Source organism: Tachysurus fulvidraco, chromosome 11 (assembly GCF_022655615.1).
Source record: "Tachysurus fulvidraco isolate hzauxx_2018 chromosome 11, HZAU_PFXX_2.0, whole genome shotgun sequence".
Classification (NCBI taxonomy): domain Eukaryota; kingdom Metazoa; phylum Chordata; class Actinopteri; order Siluriformes; family Bagridae; genus Tachysurus; species Tachysurus fulvidraco.
Genome location: NC_062528.1, coordinates 15,617,143 through 15,634,057, shown reverse-complemented (window position 1 = coordinate 15,634,057; position 16,915 = coordinate 15,617,143). Strand labels below are relative to the sequence as shown.

General features: G+C 36.8%; 2 protein-coding genes and 1 long non-coding RNA gene across 3 annotated transcripts; all 3 read left to right on the top strand.

The window, feature by feature from the left end:
- Positions 1 to 1,364: 1,364 nt before the first annotated feature.
- On the top strand, positions 1,365 to 4,470 carry si:dkey-30e9.6 (uncharacterized protein LOC564083 homolog). The gene is made up of 5 exons (XM_027148172.2): positions 1,365 to 1,439; positions 1,793 to 2,251; positions 2,579 to 2,663; positions 3,628 to 3,764; positions 4,305 to 4,470. Exons 1-5 carry the CDS (start codon positions 1,437 to 1,439, stop codon positions 4,383 to 4,385), a joined length of 765 nt encoding a protein of 254 aa, XP_027003973.1. The 5' UTR covers positions 1,365 to 1,436; the 3' UTR covers positions 4,386 to 4,470.
- Positions 4,471 to 5,509: 1,039 nt separating this feature from the next.
- arl4aa (ADP-ribosylation factor-like 4aa) lies at positions 5,510 to 9,535 on the top strand. Its single transcript, XM_027148187.2, has 2 exons — positions 5,510 to 5,659; positions 6,699 to 9,535. The coding sequence occupies exon 2, from the start codon at positions 6,775 to 6,777 to the stop codon at positions 7,363 to 7,365; it is 591 nt and encodes a 196-aa protein (XP_027003988.1). The 5' UTR covers positions 5,510 to 5,659; positions 6,699 to 6,774; the 3' UTR covers positions 7,366 to 9,535.
- A 4,561-nt stretch (positions 9,536 to 14,096) lies between these two features.
- Positions 14,097 to 16,708, top strand: LOC125145954. Its single transcript, XR_007144442.1, has 2 exons — positions 14,097 to 14,883; positions 15,927 to 16,708. It is a non-coding gene; the product is annotated as an uncharacterized LOC125145954 (long non-coding RNA).
- The last annotated feature ends 207 nt before the right edge of the window (positions 16,709 to 16,915 follow it).

Here is a 16,915-nt window from a genome sequence, read left to right as displayed (position 1 = left end):
TGTAGCTGTCGATATATGTTAAGATATGTTAAGGTGAATAGTACTACATGTATGTTTGCAAGCCTTTAATGGAAAAAAGGACTAAATTAATTTCTCCAAACTTATAAGAGTTTTATATAAATATATAACTATCATAAAGTATGAGACACTCAAGATACATCATTCCATCCATTTTTTGTACCTGGTGCCAATCCCAAGGTAGTGAAGGAACAAGGTGGGAGACACCCTTGACATGGTACCCAGACATGCTATCCCAACATGCCACTAATTCATTATGAAAACGTAAGGTCATTTTGCATTAATTAGCTAATTCATACGACTCACTAAAAGTCACCACTTATTTCACCACCTTCTCGTAACAATATTTGTATAAGACCACATTAATATGTCTAGCTTTGTTTTCTCTCCCCTGTCTCTTTATTACTGTGCAGTTTTTTTTTTCTAAACTCAAATGGTTCTCCCTTTGTTAGCCTTTTGGTAGCTGGAGTACAATCTTTGAAGTGACTTGGAGCAGTGACTCTTCCTGTTCTAGCGACAGACAAAAGTATGAGGAGGTTATGGATTTACAGTTTACCTTATGTTTTTAAGGGCTCAGACACCTGTGACCTGTTTGTCCAGCTGAGGCCACATTGTCAGGACAGGTTCACGCTGCACTACTCGTAATCATCTCACCCGTATTATCCGAAACAACTTGATTACACCACCAAGTGAGTGTAAACTGTGACCCAGCTGAAAACTCTTTGCCCATGGTATTTCCTCCCCCACCTGGCTTTTAGCCTAATAAAAGCCAGGTGTGACCTTTTTTGACCTATTGACAGAACTGCCTGTAAAGACACAAGCTGTTTTTGGTTGTGCCCAAATGTGCCATGTTTAATCTTAACCCTACACATCTACATTAAATTGCCTATAAATAAGAATTGGTGCTTGAAAATGTATGAGCATAGTGCCTGGATGTGTCTCGTGATCAGTTTCCTGGAATCGAATCTGGATACACATTGATCCTTAGGTATTGATGAAAAGTATTTTTTAATTCTCTCTCTCTCTCTCTCTCTCTCTCTCTCTCTCTCTCTCTCTCTCTCTCTCTCTCTCTCTCTCTCTCTCTCAGAAATGTCTTGTGCTTCCCTCTGCTGGTGTAAATATTGTTCAACACAATGCTTTTAGCTTAAATTTTGTGGAGAACAGCAGTGAAACTGTTGTTAAATGTCAGTTTCCTGAGAGTGCAATTAATTTTATTATGCATTCAAAAATTAGCTTCTTTTCTATTCATTCTTTTTCTTATTACGACTAGTATTCTGCATATTCTGCACAAAGCCTTTACACTTAAGCCTCCTAGCAACCTTTTTTATTGTTCCCATTGCTTCAAACTTGCACTCCAACACAGCAACCTGTTCTTCCTGCTGTGTCGCACACATGACTGACGGATTACCGAACTGGGAATGGTAGGATAAACGTTTTCATTTAATATATTTAATTTAAAGTTGTCTAAAATACAGCTATTGCTCAAATGCTTTCAATTTGTTGCTTTAACATTTCACTTTTTTGTAGACAAGATTGTGTTGTAGATATAAAATATCTTTAAAGCATTTGTATTGGTCAAATCTTTTATGTCACACATCTTTGGTCATCGATCTAGACTGTACTGCAATGTATTTTATATCATTGTATTGGTGTGGGCTGATTGAATGTTGCTGTATTTTGTACATATTTTATGATCATACATAAATATATCACAAAGGCAGATGTGTTAATTGTTTAAAATTGTTTTGTAATATCATCACCTATATGATCTTAGGACCAGGTACATAAAGTGAGTGTCACAGAGATAAAGGATTCAGAAAGGTCATTCACCTTCAATAGGAAGCTTCTGTTCACTGCCAGTCAAAATGTAATCACAAGCCGTAGTAGGATTCACAAACTCCTACTACCAAAACCTGCTGCCAGCCACAGAGACTTGTGGGAAATAAAGCCACCTGATTTTAGCCCAAAACTGTACTGCACTCTAAACTTGCCTCGGATCAAGAAGAAAACCATTGACTCAGCTATAATCAAAGAAGGATTAGAAGAATTATCTGAAAGCCTTGATATAATGCCTCCTGTCTTGCAATCCAAACAAGAAAAAAACAGAAATATACCAGTGTTTGTCAAATCATACAAACCGCCTGCACTGCTGGATTTACAGCTACAGTTTGTGAAGTTTGGACAGTTTCCACGTGATCCCTACAAAAACCCGAAGCCTCACAATTTCAGACCTGTAAGTTTACAGCAAGCATGTACATCACAATACGTTGTGTATATTGTCACAAACTCACTACTCAGTACTGATGAGACATCTGTACCCCTGCACTTTTTTTTTTTTTTTTTTGGCTACTGTTGCTACATTAATGTGCAGGGGTAAATCTTTACCAGTTAAAGTGGCATGTTGGTGTGTGTATATGACTGGAACAATTATGCCATAACAACAAGACTGATCAACGTTAATATAAAATTAATGGACAATAATTATTAAAAGTGTTATTAGTGTAGCATAGTGACACTAGATGGCAGTGTTTAAGAGGCCTTTGCTATTTTCCTACTGCAGTGTGATGAAAACCTGCCAGACATGGTGACCTCCAAAGCAAGGGATCCTGGAAATTTGAACCTTAAGACTCCGTTTTTGGGAGAAAGTGAGCTTAATATATTCATGTATTAATCTTTCTATTGTGGTATTTATTTCAATAATAATACTGCACAATTGACATTGCTACACCCAACACTTTTATTTTAATGAGTAAAGCGATTAGATACAGATAGGATAGATATAGTAGTGTGAAAAAGTATTTGCCCCTTCCTGATTTTTTGTTTCTTTGCATGTTCTCACACATTAATGTTTCAGATCATCAAACAAATTTAAATATTAGTCAACGATAACACAAATAAACACAAAATGTGTTTTTAAATGAAGGTTTTTATTATCAAGGAAAAACAAAGTCAAACCCACATGGCCCTGTGTGAAGAAGTGTTTTCCCCCTGTTTGAATTTTGTTTTCCCTTGATAATAAAAACCTTCATTTAAAAAACTGCATGTTTTTACTTGTTATCTTGTTAAATTTGTTTGATCTGGAACAGGGGGGCACGGTGGTTAGCACGTTCGTCTCACACATCCAGGGTTGATGGTTCGATTCCCGCCTCTGCCTTGTGTGTGGAGCTTGCATGTTCTCCCCGTGCCTCTGGGGTTTCCTCCGGGTACTCCGGTTTCCTCCCCAGGTCCAAAGACATGTATGGTAGGCTGATTGGCATCTGGAAAATTGTTCATAGTGTGTGATTGCATGACTGAATGAGAGTGTGTGTGTGCCCTGCGATCTGTTGGCACTCCTTCCAGGGTGTATCCTGCCTTGATGCCCGATGAAGCCTGAGATAGGCACAGGCTCCCCGTGACCCGAGCTAGTTCGGATAAGCGGTAGAAAATTAATGAATGAATGATCTGAAACATTAAAGTGTGACAAATGTGCAAAAACTAAAAAAATCAGGAAGGGGCAAAGACTTTTTCACACACACTAGTTCATAAGGTGTATCTATCAAGACAACTAGGCAAATTTTGTAGGAAAATGTAATATAAGTATGTGTTTACTTACAAATTTGTGAATTTCAGCAATCCAGCCTGAGTCATATTCTCCAAAAGGGGAGACAGCTAGGAAAATTATTACTTTCAAACCAGCAGAACCCAAATGGGATGCACAACTCATGCTGCCAAAGTCCCCTTGGCCACCCATGTCTGCTACATACACAGTGAGTGGAGTGTTCACTGTTCATTATCAAAATTACAATAAATTGCTCATTTGATGCTCACACAGTTATCATTTATTATGGTAGCTTGAATGACTACAGCTGGTCTACAGGGAAACCTAAACAATAATTTGGGATAATATAATTCCATTTACATCACATGTAACTGATCAACTCCAATGTGCGTCTTTTGCTAATGTAAAAATGTTAATGTAAAAGACAGTTTCATTAGAATGTGCTTGACAGCAATTGTGTTGAAGTTAACAGGTATTATAACTGCTTATTGGCATCATGCAAACTTGTTAAAGATTTCATACATAAAATATATTAAAAGAAAAATATTATGGCTTTTATTCCTACTTTACATACATTTACATAGTGCACTACCAGAATTTTTAAATACAGACTCACTCAATTTTGTGTTTATATTATTAATGTATTTTAAATATAGACTGTTTTAACCAAATATTAGATTTAAAAAGTAGGTATTTTTTGCTTTAATTCTTGATTTCTGGTTTTCATGTTGTCTTTACACTTTTTCAGAGGCATCGGCGCAGGAGAGGGGAGTACAGTGCATTTATGGACCGTGTGGAAGAGAAATTCAGCAGATCGTGGATGAAATAATAAAATATTCACACAGTCAAGAAATAATACTTTGAGTGAAGGCAGAATAAACCATTTTATTGAGAAAAAAAATAATAAAACATAATAGTGGCTTTTAATGTCTGGGGAATTTATTTCTTTTATTACCTGCATGGGTTTCTCAGGGTCCTCTGATTTCCTGATTCACCACTGCCTAGCTCAAGTCAAGTCAAGTTTTTATTGCCATTTCAACCATATATAGCTGTTGCAGTACACAGTGAAATGAGACATTTCTCCAGGACCATGCAAGTAGTAAGACTTAGGAAGTAGTCCTAGATGCATAAAGTACAGTACATCTGTGCAACCTGGTGCAAACAGTGCAGGACAAGACAAGTCAGAAAGACAGTGCAGGACAAAATCATGTGCAAACAAAAAATACAAGACAATACACAAAAGACAACACACTAGACAATGAACAAAAACAGAGCCGACCAGTGTAAATACGGTGTAAATGTTCAATCGATATTGCTTGTGCAGAAATACTGGAACGAACACATTAGTATGATAGCTGTTACAGTATATGAGATCTTGTATTGTGCAAAGCGGCAACCGACTGAAATGTGAGACTGCATGCTCAGGATAAAGCAGACACACATATATATTTGTTGAGCATCCCATTCCATCACATTCCCCCTTTTTACTTAATGATTACATAATAATGCCAACTCTTCTGGGAAGGCTTTCTGCTAGGCTTTGGAATGTGGCTATGGGGATTTGTTCCCGTTTAGCCACAGAAACATTAGTGAGGTCAGGTGCTGATGTTAGGTGAGGAAGCCTGGAGTGCAAGGTGTCCTGTGGGGTTGAAGTCAGGGATCTGTGCAGGACAACTTCTTACACTACAACCTTTTCCAACCATCAATACAGTGCATCGTGTCATTTTTTAATGAATGCTGGGGGAAAAAACCCCCCGAAAGTTTATATTTCTATATCTTTCAGGAACATTTCATTTCCACACAGATGCTATAATAATGAAGATGATTTCAAGTCTAATCGCACAATGAAAGCCTCATCTGAAAGCCTCCATACACTGCAGCTCTTTATGCAAATGAGTCTAAACTTGCACCTGCAGATTGCGTCATGGTTTATAAAGCGCGTGCTTCTCAGCGACCAATCATTTCAAAGGTAAACAAATGAGGAGCTCAGTGCTAAGTGCAGCGGCTCAGTGTGTGACTCGTCGCTGCTGTGTGGAGTTTGTCCGAGTGGCTGTAATTAAATATAAAGTCAGGAAAAGATTTGTAATCAGTAAAGTCCCAGTGGTAAGTAGGAAAAATATTGACCCCTGACATTTTTTCCTGAGTGATTTGGTCAGTTTATTGTGTACAGTAGTATATATAGTACATTATATATATATGTGTTGTTTGGGAGCTGTGTTGTGATTCAGGAAGAGAAAACATATGAGAATGAAATCAGTGCAGTTTTACAATCATCACCCGTGCTCTTGCTTTAAAATGGAACTTTTACATTTATTACAAATATCTCACTTGGTATAATAAGCTAACATGCTGATTTAACAACAACAAAAAATCAAACCAAAACCCAAAACATACCACCCGTTTTGCTTGCTTACATACCACCCGTTTTGCTTGCTTATACATACCACCCGTATTGCGTGCTTATACATACCACCCATATTGCGTACTTACTTTATAATCTATTTATAAACTTTTATGAATTATGTAACTATGAAATGCAACATAATATTTATTTTTTTAATGGCCACTTTATCTTTTTTTTTTTTGCATGCACCTTCACCCACATTGTAAACCAGTTGCAAATTCACCCACATTGTAACCCGTGTATATGAAAAACTTTGGATGATATTAGACATTTTCCATGTTTCTGTTAAAACTGTAGTTAGATCCAGCTCAAGTAAGATTAACAAAATACAACAAAATATAGTTGCTACAAGAAATACTAAGAACATACATAGTGCAGTTGGCACTATGGAATTAAATAATAGTAATTATGTAAATAATATAGTACTTTAAGTAGAACTTTAATGGAATTAATTACTATAATCACGGCTATTTGAGTAGCAGTTTTTGTTGACTTTTTTAACTTATTTTTTTATACAAATTCCAGACCTCATGGCCATTACTTTGAAAACCACAGGGTATTAGATTACAGCATTGTTAGATTACTGGTTAGTTAGTTAAACTAGCCAACCCAGATTCTCAGACAACCCAGAAAATCAGTTCTATTAATAACATTATCCATAATAAATTATCTGACCATTTGTTCACTTTGTTATTAAAATCACTGGTATTTTTGTGTCTGTTCCTTCTTTTTCCTAAGAATCTTTTGGGAGTAAAACCAGAAGTTCAGTTATGGATCTTTATTGTTTCCTTCTCTTAATCTGACGGCAAACCAGATGAAAATGGGAAACGGGATATCCGGTTCCAATCTTCCTTTCTGGAAGTCTCTGCACATTACAATTTTGGGTCTGGACTCTGCAGGCAAAACTACTGTCTTGTACAGACTGCAGTTTAATGAGTTTGTGAACACTGTGCCTACTAAAGGATTTAATGCAGAGAAGGTAAAAGTGGCCCTTGGTCGCTCCGGGAGGGTGACCTTTCACTTTTGGGATGTTGGGGGTCAGGAGAAGCTTCGTCCACTCTGGAAGTCCTACACTCGCTGCACTGATGGCATCGTGTTTGTGGTCGACTCTGTGGATGCAGAGCGGATGGACGAGGCCAAAACCGAACTTCACAAGCTTGCACATGCATCAGAGGGTCAAGGTGTACCAATGCTTATCGTTGCAAATAAGCAGGACCTGAGGAACTCTATGACGCTGCCAGAAATTGAGAAGATGCTGGCACTGGGAGAACTTGGCACCTCCACCCCATGGCACTTGCAACCTTCGTGTGCTATAATCGGCGATGGTTTACTAGAGGGACTCGAAACACTGTATAATATGATCCTCAAACAAAAGAAGAAGCTAAAGCAGCAGAAAAGGAAGTAAATTGAAATATTCAGAAAGCAATAGAAATGGGTTTATACAATGGTGCTGTGTGATTGACGACTGAGTTTTATCAGTTTCATAGTCCAATGGTTTGTTAGTTGAAGCCCATGGCTTTAAATGGATTTCTATTAGACTGTGGGTGGAGAATGGAAGAGACTTTATTTTTAAATACTGTGCAGGTTGAACATTTATTATTTGAAGTGTGTTGGAACACCGATGAAGGAAGTGGGTGTTGGGGTGTGCCGGTTGTGAGAACTATACGTATAGGACCGAGAAAACTTAAAATTAAGGATCCATGAAGATTTGCTGATTTTAAATTGACTGTACAGTATTTAGATATTTTTTAAGCTGGTCTTTAACACTGCAACTCATTTAGGATTTTATTTTATTTTCTTGCCGAAGATGAAACCTTTTGTGTATTGTTTACAAGCACTTTAGAGGACATGCTTACTTTATGTAAACATCTGAGAATATTTAGTGAATATTTTATTAATCCAAATAAATATTTCTCTTGCAAAAGTCGGTTTAACGTTTTTTTCACACCCCGATGTTGACTGCTGATTTGTAAATGTTGATAAAGAATACTAGTAAGAATTCAGTTCCACCTTTGTACATCAGTGATTTTGACATGCTGTAGACATGTTTCAAACAGCCTACAGTGTTTTTAAAATTCCTTACAGCCTTATGATCTTTTGATTTCTGTTTTATTTCATTTCTTTACACCTTGCAAGACATATTGTGGCTATTAGCTCATTTGCAATGGTGTTGACCTAAAGACAAAAGTGCAATCATAAAATATTATATAGTTATGTAATACCTGTTTGGTCATACACTCAATGTTCCTAATAAAGTTAATGTAAAAGACAGTTTCATTAGAATGTGCTTGACAGCAATTGTGTTGAAGTTGACTTCATATTATCGTCTAAAACCAAGGTAGCTGTGTGGTGTTGAGCGATTTATGTAGACTAGCATTATAAGTACTAAATAGCCTTGGAACACTTTAACCACATACTGTACTATTAACATCTTGTGAACAAACTGTGGCAGAGGTGTGTGTGTGGAAGAGGGCCAAAGGGCAGTGGTTTTCCAGCATTGTTTATCTGTGACTCAGTCTTCAGTTTTGTAGCATGAGTGTAACCTCTGAAACAAAGGCTTATCTCAATTTCCAGTTAGATCATCAGATTTCAGAGTCCTGCAGTTAGTTAGCTGAGTGCTTCTCAGTAGAGAGTGTTTTGTTTCTTTTTGAATAAATAAAAGTTCAAATGGATAAAATTTGAACTCTTACAAGCTAGAAAATACTGTTTGTGTATGATGTGATGGATTGTGTGGTAATATATCATGGGAACTCTGGTATAACAGGGAGAAGTTTTGTGCCATAACCTACACAAACAATCCAGGCAAGTCAAACCAGTCTGAGCTGGACTTTGTTACATGCTGCTTTGCTTTACATAGAGTTTGTTTATAGTGCTATAGATAGGAAACTCCAAGATTGACCAAAGAGATAACAGCGTAAAAATAGTCAAGAAAATATCAGTGTATCAAAATATCTTTCACCCAAATAGCTGCCATGAGTCATACTCGTATAAAAGTTATTTTAAAGGTTTAATAAAGTATGCCAACGTAATTGCTTCTTTCTTCATAGTCGTTATTGTGTATTTCATCAAAACATACATAGACAGAACAAAATGTTAAGGCATTCTTTATAAATTTCAGTTGACTATAATACTATTAGAAAAATAGGCCATTTAATCTAGATAAAGAGTAAAGGGAAGTTTTTTTTTAATTTTTTTATTTTTGGGTCTTGTTCAGGCAGGAAAGATGAGAACATTTATCTCCTTTACAAAAGGAAGGAGGTGGAATGTGGCAGGAACTGTGTCATGGGTTGATTTTCAGGTTTCTTTGAAGAAAATTGCAAAACCCATAAATACCCATTAGATACTAAAGAAGTTCCAGTATACTGGAAACAAAAGCGAATAAAAGTAAGGAATAAAACATGATGGGGCCTGCTGTTATAGGACAATAATGACAAAGCTTTCAACAACATGTTTTTATTCTACTTACACTACAGTATTTGGCAAAGATTATAATTTGTTCATGAATTAATGAACACAGTGTGTGTATGTATGTATATATATATTTTAATTAAACTTAATTTTATTGAACGCCACAATAACCGTATATTACTTTCCTCACCAGCGTCTCTTTTTTGTTTCTCTTGTAGATAAAAACCTACAAAAAGCTTTTCATCTTACAAAAAGATGAAAAAGGTGCAAAAATCACCTGTACTAAAGATTTATCCATGATGGATAACACTGGAGCCTTGTTCCAAAAGTGCTATATTATATTAAGAAGAGTGCTATTATAGACAATCTATTCCTCTCAATCATAATCAAGCACATAACAGTGCTGTGGATGTATGTGCATGGACAGCACAGCCCTTAAAATGCAGATAAAATCAAAGTTTTGCAAGGCAGAACTGATGTTGGGAACTTTCATGGTGAAGCTCTAATAAACCGAGGCATAATCTTGGTGATAGTACTGACAGTATAACTCACTTCCACTTAGCAAATAGGCATGGCTCCAAAAATGGTGCAATAAACACTAAATCATTGCCTATAAATCTGATTGAAGATAACTAAAAGCAAGCTCAGCTATCATATAATACTGATGAGGATGTGAGGCACAACTCTCTACCCCTATTTAGGTTAAATTATTTAGAACAAGTGGTTATAATAAACGATGTGTGTGTGTGTGTGTGTGTGAGTGAGTGTGAGAGAGTGTGTGTGTGCGTGTGTGCGCGTGCGTGTGTGTTGCGTGAGAGTGTATGTGAGTGTGTGTGAGTGTGTGAGTGTGTGTGTGTGTGCTTAAATGAATAGGTGGGAGCTTACGGAGAACAGCCAACATCCTCTATAATCAGCCAGCTGCTATATGGACAGATGGCAAGCAGAGAGCAGTCAGCTGTTTAGCTGTTTAATGCTAGCAAGCTCATTTTCATCCTCTCTCACATTTTGAAACTTGAGCTCATCAGAGAGCAAACTAACTAGTGTCCATGACAAACTAAATGCTATGCAGAAGTTTTGTGAAAATAATGAAAATCTTTTTATTAATGTAAAGTATGCCAAGAACGCTTTTCAAACATCTGGCAGAATACTAACCAGCTTATGAAATAAATCATTTCATTTCTACCTTAATTTAATTTAATTAAGTGCAAAACTTTATTGTTACTCGTGATTAAGAGTCATATTTCAAAACATTCAAAAGTACATGTAATTTTTCTCCCTAGGGTTTATGGGGATCTTTTATTAACTGATTGAGGTTGATGGTTTAAATTCTGTTTTTTATATTTGATTATAGTTTTATTTAAAATTAGTTGAGTCATTGAGTCACTGAGACTCGATTTCCCATCTCTGTGTAGCTGTGCTCAGGTGTGGAGTGGGTGAGAACCTCAGCAGCTTATATTGCAACATGTTTCTCCACCTGAACAGAAAGTCTGTGTGGAAATCTAGATGTGACCAGAGCATGTGTCTATTCCAGAATAAGCAAGGTTAGGCTCATAGTCCAGCAATAATGAAACTGACAGCAAGCTGGCTTTAATTAGAGAATCAGGTGACTGTGAGGAATTGAATGTGACACTAAGCTGGTTTTCACACTGAGAATGTTTGCTGTGGTCTGAAACAGAGGGTCTGGTTCCCAGCTCCCCCACAGTGTTGGTCTGGTTTCACTTGATTCTATGAAACTCATCATACGTCATCACAAATGTCAATGGAGAACACAACCGGACTCATCCTGTCTGTCTGTCTGTCTGTCTGTCTGTCTGTCTATCTTTTATTTTTTATTTTTTTGGTGATTTTTTATTATTTTGATTATTTTCTAGGCACCTCACCTCTTCTGTGTTCACATGCTGTGGAAACTAATGATGTCGTCATCAGCTTAAACACACACTCAGGTTACTTTACCTGAACAATTCCTGAACATTTCCCATGCAACCGAACTCACACCACTTTCTACAGGTTCAGTACCTCGGTGCGCTTCCCTGACCACATGACAAATTTCACATTTTTTTTGTGTTGGCATAGTACTTTGCACTAATCAGTGTTGACCCTCAGGATGTTCCACGGCGATATTTGTATAAGAACAGGGCATTGTAGGTGAGGAATTTTTGTTTTGCTTTTTAAACTGTAAAAACCAGGTGTTTCCTCGTGCACATGCCAGACATGTCTATAGTGTATTGTAAGTCCTCTGTACCTCAGCAAATCATGAGCAGATATCTTGCCTTGCTGGGTAAAAGTCTTCCTGCCAGTCTTAGTATAACATTTCCTCTTACCAGATCCAAAAGTGGAAGAGCTGAATCAGCAGTCTGTGAGAGCACATTGATAGACAAACCGCATGTAATGGCTAAATGGACAGGAATGTTGCTTTGCTGGTACAAAACAATGCACCTTCATTTGTCTATGTCTGGTCAGAAGAGAAAGAATGAAGCAGATCGTAATTCAACAGTTTCCCCCAACTGCCATTAGCTGTACTTTCGTAACCTTCCATTGTTTTTAACCTTCCAAGATTTTGGTCTGCACATTTGCATTATTTAACCCCAAACTGCTATATAAAGGATGCATGGTAACTGGTTCAAGTCATGTCACAAAGTATTTACGTGTTGAACACACATAAGCACCACCACAACGCCTTAATTACATTTCTGAGCTCATAAAAAATCCTGAGTTTCTGAGTTTGGGGTGTGTCATGAAGAGAACTATTGATGCAACGTCTGTATAAGGTATGTATATGAGTCAGTATATGAGACCTATATATTGCACACAGTATAAAAGAGATATGCACATTTTATAAAGTGACAAATGACTGAGTTAAAGCAGGAAAGTACAGTTAAAATGTGTGAGTAAAAAATGAATTTTTGTAGTAATTAAGAGACTCCTTACTTTTATACCTCCATCTTGGTCTGAACAAAGTGACTTGAACGCACCTGCTGAAATTAATTACCACTTTCCATCTCGTAAATACTTCCCAGAAGGACTTGAAGGCTCAGTCCTTATGTGTGTATTTACGGAGCTGGTCTATTCTGTGTATCTAATACAGCTGCATCGGTTGTTATTGCCAGATCGACAGCCGAGATGTTACAAATGTACAAGGTCACTGTGGTCAGCAAGTCTGCTGAAAAAATTCCCTTTAAACCAAGAGTTCAGTCTGTGTAACATCAAGAGCCAGATTTCACACCGATTATATTTTACGGTCCATGGAGATTTCCTGAAACTTTATTCTATTCTAAAGAAGTGTAAAATACACTTTAGGCAACATTTCAATAGCTGAAATTATGTCCATAATTACTGTAAGTTGCTCCATTTTTTCCTAAAGAGAGCAATGCAGCAGCGCTTTAGTCCTTTATGATGTCCAGCTCTTGCTATTCCTCATCCGTATCCTTAGGCAGCTCAAACAGTTCAGCTTCTGGTATCGTACTCGTGTACACCATGAATATCCTTGTGTTTTTCATGTTGTAGATATTTGCTTTGTTGTCTTTCTAACTGAGACTAGCCAAGTCCCTTGGGTTTCTCAATCATTTAAACACTGAACATTGCTGGGAATTACGACAGCATTGTTCATTACTTTTGCTCTTTTGTTAACAGTGAATCCTGAACATATCGCAGCAGTGCTAGCATTGACTCCTACTAACATCTCACTGGGCTGCTAACCAATAGGACCAGGAAATTAATATAACAATATATTTATATAAATATATAGTTGCTTAAATAAAGATTGTAAATTCAGACCAGCTAACAGATCAGCCTTTTATAGCTAAATCTCTATGATTAGATGTTTTTTCCCATTTACTCCCAGGCTGTAGCTCAGAAAAACACTCAACTATGTCACCCAGACGTAATTAGACATGCACACAGATGCTGTTTGGGTTGCATTAAAGGTAAAGTGCTTTGGCTGTGTCTCATGTCCTGAACTAGTCACACATTTCTCCGAACAAGTTCAATGTTCACACTGCACCCTGCTTCATTTTTTTCTTTTTGCGAAAAGAGGATGCAGGTGTATGCTGCTTCCTCTCGCTAATAATGTCCAACATTATGAGAAAGCGCAACATGCTTATTGAGAGTTGTTGTCAACAGTATTCATTTGTATGCCTTCTGAACTGAAATAAAAAAAAATATAGCTGAATAGACCATGACTGAGGAGATGCATTTAGGCTACTAGATTTTTTTTTTAATTCTTTTTTTTTAGATCAATCTTTTACCCAATCATTTTTTCACATCGCTAAATATAATGTGCATATTTTGCAGAACTACTTGACAGAACACCTGCCATCAAAAAGAGCACGTTACTGGAAGACTTGCGCTTAGCATATGATTCAGACCCGTATTTTCTACAGACCTACCTTTTTTTTTTTTTTTTTTTTTTAGAAATGTGTGTTCATTTAGCCGTGGTTATGTAGATAGGAGGTCTAAGTCTGCCTGAATTCTGTATAGGGTTTTCTGTTTACATTTTCACTTTATTTTTTATAAAGGATTGCTTTGGAGATGGAGGCGCCTAAAGATTTCATTAGGCAATTAAACACAATTGTAGGTTAAACTTTTCATTAGCACTGCAATTACTCATTAGTAATTCTAAAAGTTTTAAGGAGTAAAATGAGTTACGTCAAGTTACTTTATTTTCAGTTAAAGATATCACGTCACCGCCTTATCCCCCTCACAACCCCACCCTGGTCTATATAAGATGCACAGAAGTATAACTCATCATGTTTAGGACTTCGTCCTGTTAATAGCCAGTAAAAAGTTTAATACAAATACGGGCGTGACTCACCCCAAATGTTCTAGTAATGTGAATAAACAGTGGGTGGTGGTTGAGTCTGATGTCTCCTGTCGTTTTAGAGTTTAAAAGACACGTAAATGTCAGTGGGAACAATATGTTCCTTATTTGTGTTAGTAATGCTAATTAACAGCAACAGCAAAACACTCAATTACACCCTTTTCCAGAATATATCCAGGATATAATTGACTAAACTGAATGAATAATTTGTCCAAGTTTAATATTATATCAGTGGCTTTTCAATCGAGAAGAGTATTTTATTAATCTCCACAGTCACAAGTGCAACAACACAAGAACAAGAAGGAGGATTAGGACTTGACACAAAACACTGGAAAATACCACAAATAAAAAAAAAATCATAGACATAATATTCAACGCTCCAAGTTATTTACAGGCTGACGATAAGATTTCTGTGAAGATGAACTTTCCAAAATCATAAAGTGCTATTTAAACTGATTTGGATTGAAGTGTATTTTTATGTATGTACTTACTGGCTGCCTACAGGCTGATCACCACCAGAGGGCCACTTCTGACCACATAACATATGACTCTTAGCTCATTTTGAGCCCAGCCGTGACACTGCTGTCATTACTGGGTTGAGAAGCCAAACCAAGCCAACTATTTAGTAGGGGATTAATACATTGTACATATAAATATTAGTGTCTATCTGTACACTTATAAAGTGGATTCACATTATAAGTAGGTGCTCTACTAAATTGTAATATAGACTAAGATGGTGTTTATGGGCTCAATCCTGAGCTGTTTACTGCCTCTGTTTAGCTAAACAATCAAAGTATCCTCATGTTTGCTTAGTTTTCCTTTAGGTTCTTTAATTTTCTTACAAAAAAAAATGCTGGCAAGTAAATTTGACTAATTTAAAGTGTCCGTAATGGTGTTTTTGATGTACTGGTGCCCGTTAAATGTGTTTATTGTAAATCTAGCTTCTGTCACTTTGGATGCTTTGCAAATAGCAACTAATTCATATCCTCTTTTCCAATGATATAACTCATACAACTTACCTTTTTTAAAATTAACCGGGTCTAGCTAACTACAAATGCTGACCTTTGTGATTTCATTAAAGACATACTGTATGCCTTTTTAGCAAAAAAAAAAAAAAATGAGTGTTGTAATTAAAACAGCAAACCTAAATAGATTCCAGCAGAGGGCGCCATTGTATCTTGTTAGAAAAATATTACAGCAATTACCTGGCATATATTGAAGGGCACAGCAGGAGTTTTTGAAAACTTTCTAGACTAAAGACTTTTCAGTTAATTCTCAGTTAACTAGTGTATATTCGTTCTGGATCTCCACATAAATTGTAGTCTACAAATTCAAGACTACTTTTTTAACATGCTTACTGATGTGATCATAAAGAATCTTGATAACAGCAGAGTACAATTCATTTAGATTTATATCAGTTCATTTCATATAAGTATGTGAAATGAAATCAAGATTTTATAAAGCTGTTTGTCGCAGTTGATGAGCAACATTCTAGTTTTGAAACTTCTCTGAACGTTATGAACGCCTCCTGTGTGACACTTAGGGGTTAAGAGTACTATGCTGAGATAATGTATCTAATAGATTTAACAAAAGGTAATGGAAATGTATACAAAGCATGGCGCATGATTATATAAAACGTTATACCATAACAAACGTACAAATTTCCCCCCTTGTCGTGATAATCAGACTCCATCACTCTCTCCTTCCTGTCTGTCTCTCTCTAACACCTTTGCTCTCTCTAGTGCTGCACAAACAACACATGAACGAGAGCGTTGGAGTGGCGGGCGGCCTGCTTGATATGCACGCTCACAGCCGCGCGCTAGGACGCCGCTCTCTGCTAAGCGCGTGATTAATTAACATCCAGCTCGTAACCCCCGAATTAGCGCCAGAGCACACGGGCTAATGAGCTCACTGTGATCCTGCAGGTTACAGTGACTCCTCCGCTGCCATCAGATCCAACTCTGAACGACAGAGATGGACGTGACACTGGGAGAACTACTAGGCCAACTGTATGAGAAATGGACTGATACTTACAGCACTGTCTATTAGAGGTGCCTAAAGTCTGTTTACTGAAGTATTCTGAGCATTCTCTCTGATAAAGCGCCACTCACACTGTCTTTAAAAAGTGAAACAGGAGGTTAACCACTGGCCCAAAGTTTTTTTTTTTTACTTGTTTGCTTGTTTGTTTTTAATACTTGTCTAAGATAATGTCTCCCACAGTTGAACCTCAGAATGGCACTGGAAATAATGCACAGCATACAACACCATGTTTTAGACTAAAATGCCCAATGTTGCTATATCTAGAAACTTTGCTCTTGGATGAGATTATTTCATAAATATATTAATATTTTAATATATTATTTATTAAAAAAAAATGCACTTGGCTTACCAGCACCCATAATACCCCTGTCCTGTCCTGTCCTGTCCTGTCCTCTGTTACACATTGTGTATACCTGTTTGCAGTCTAATGCTGTATCCCTTTTTGCCTACTTGTACTATACAGTAAAAGTGAGTGAATACTTTTTATGTGAGTTAATAATTACAGGGACATACTAACATGGGACGTAACAGGGTACAATATTGTTGCCTAGTTACACACACTGCCACCGTAAACAAACGCCACATTGCATTTCAGCATTTCTTTATAGAATTTATTCTTTATAATTACCATTCCCTTTATTTATTGATGTTAATAGTATTATTATTATTATTATTATTATTATTATTATTA

Excerpts from the sequence above, each read along its gene's own strand:
- si:dkey-30e9.6 (XM_027148172.2), top strand. Across the intron at positions 2,252-2,578 it reads AGCCTCACAATTTCAGACCT|TGTGATGAAAACCTGCCAGA; the intron begins GTAAGTTTACAG and ends TTCCTACTGCAG. Across the intron at positions 3,765-4,304 it reads CCATGTCTGCTACATACACA|AGGCATCGGCGCAGGAGAGG; the intron begins GTGAGTGGAGTG and ends ACACTTTTTCAG.
- arl4aa (XM_027148187.2), top strand. The coding sequence starts at position 6,775 with ATGAAAATGGGAAACGGGATATCCGGTTCCAATCTTCCTTTCTGGAAG.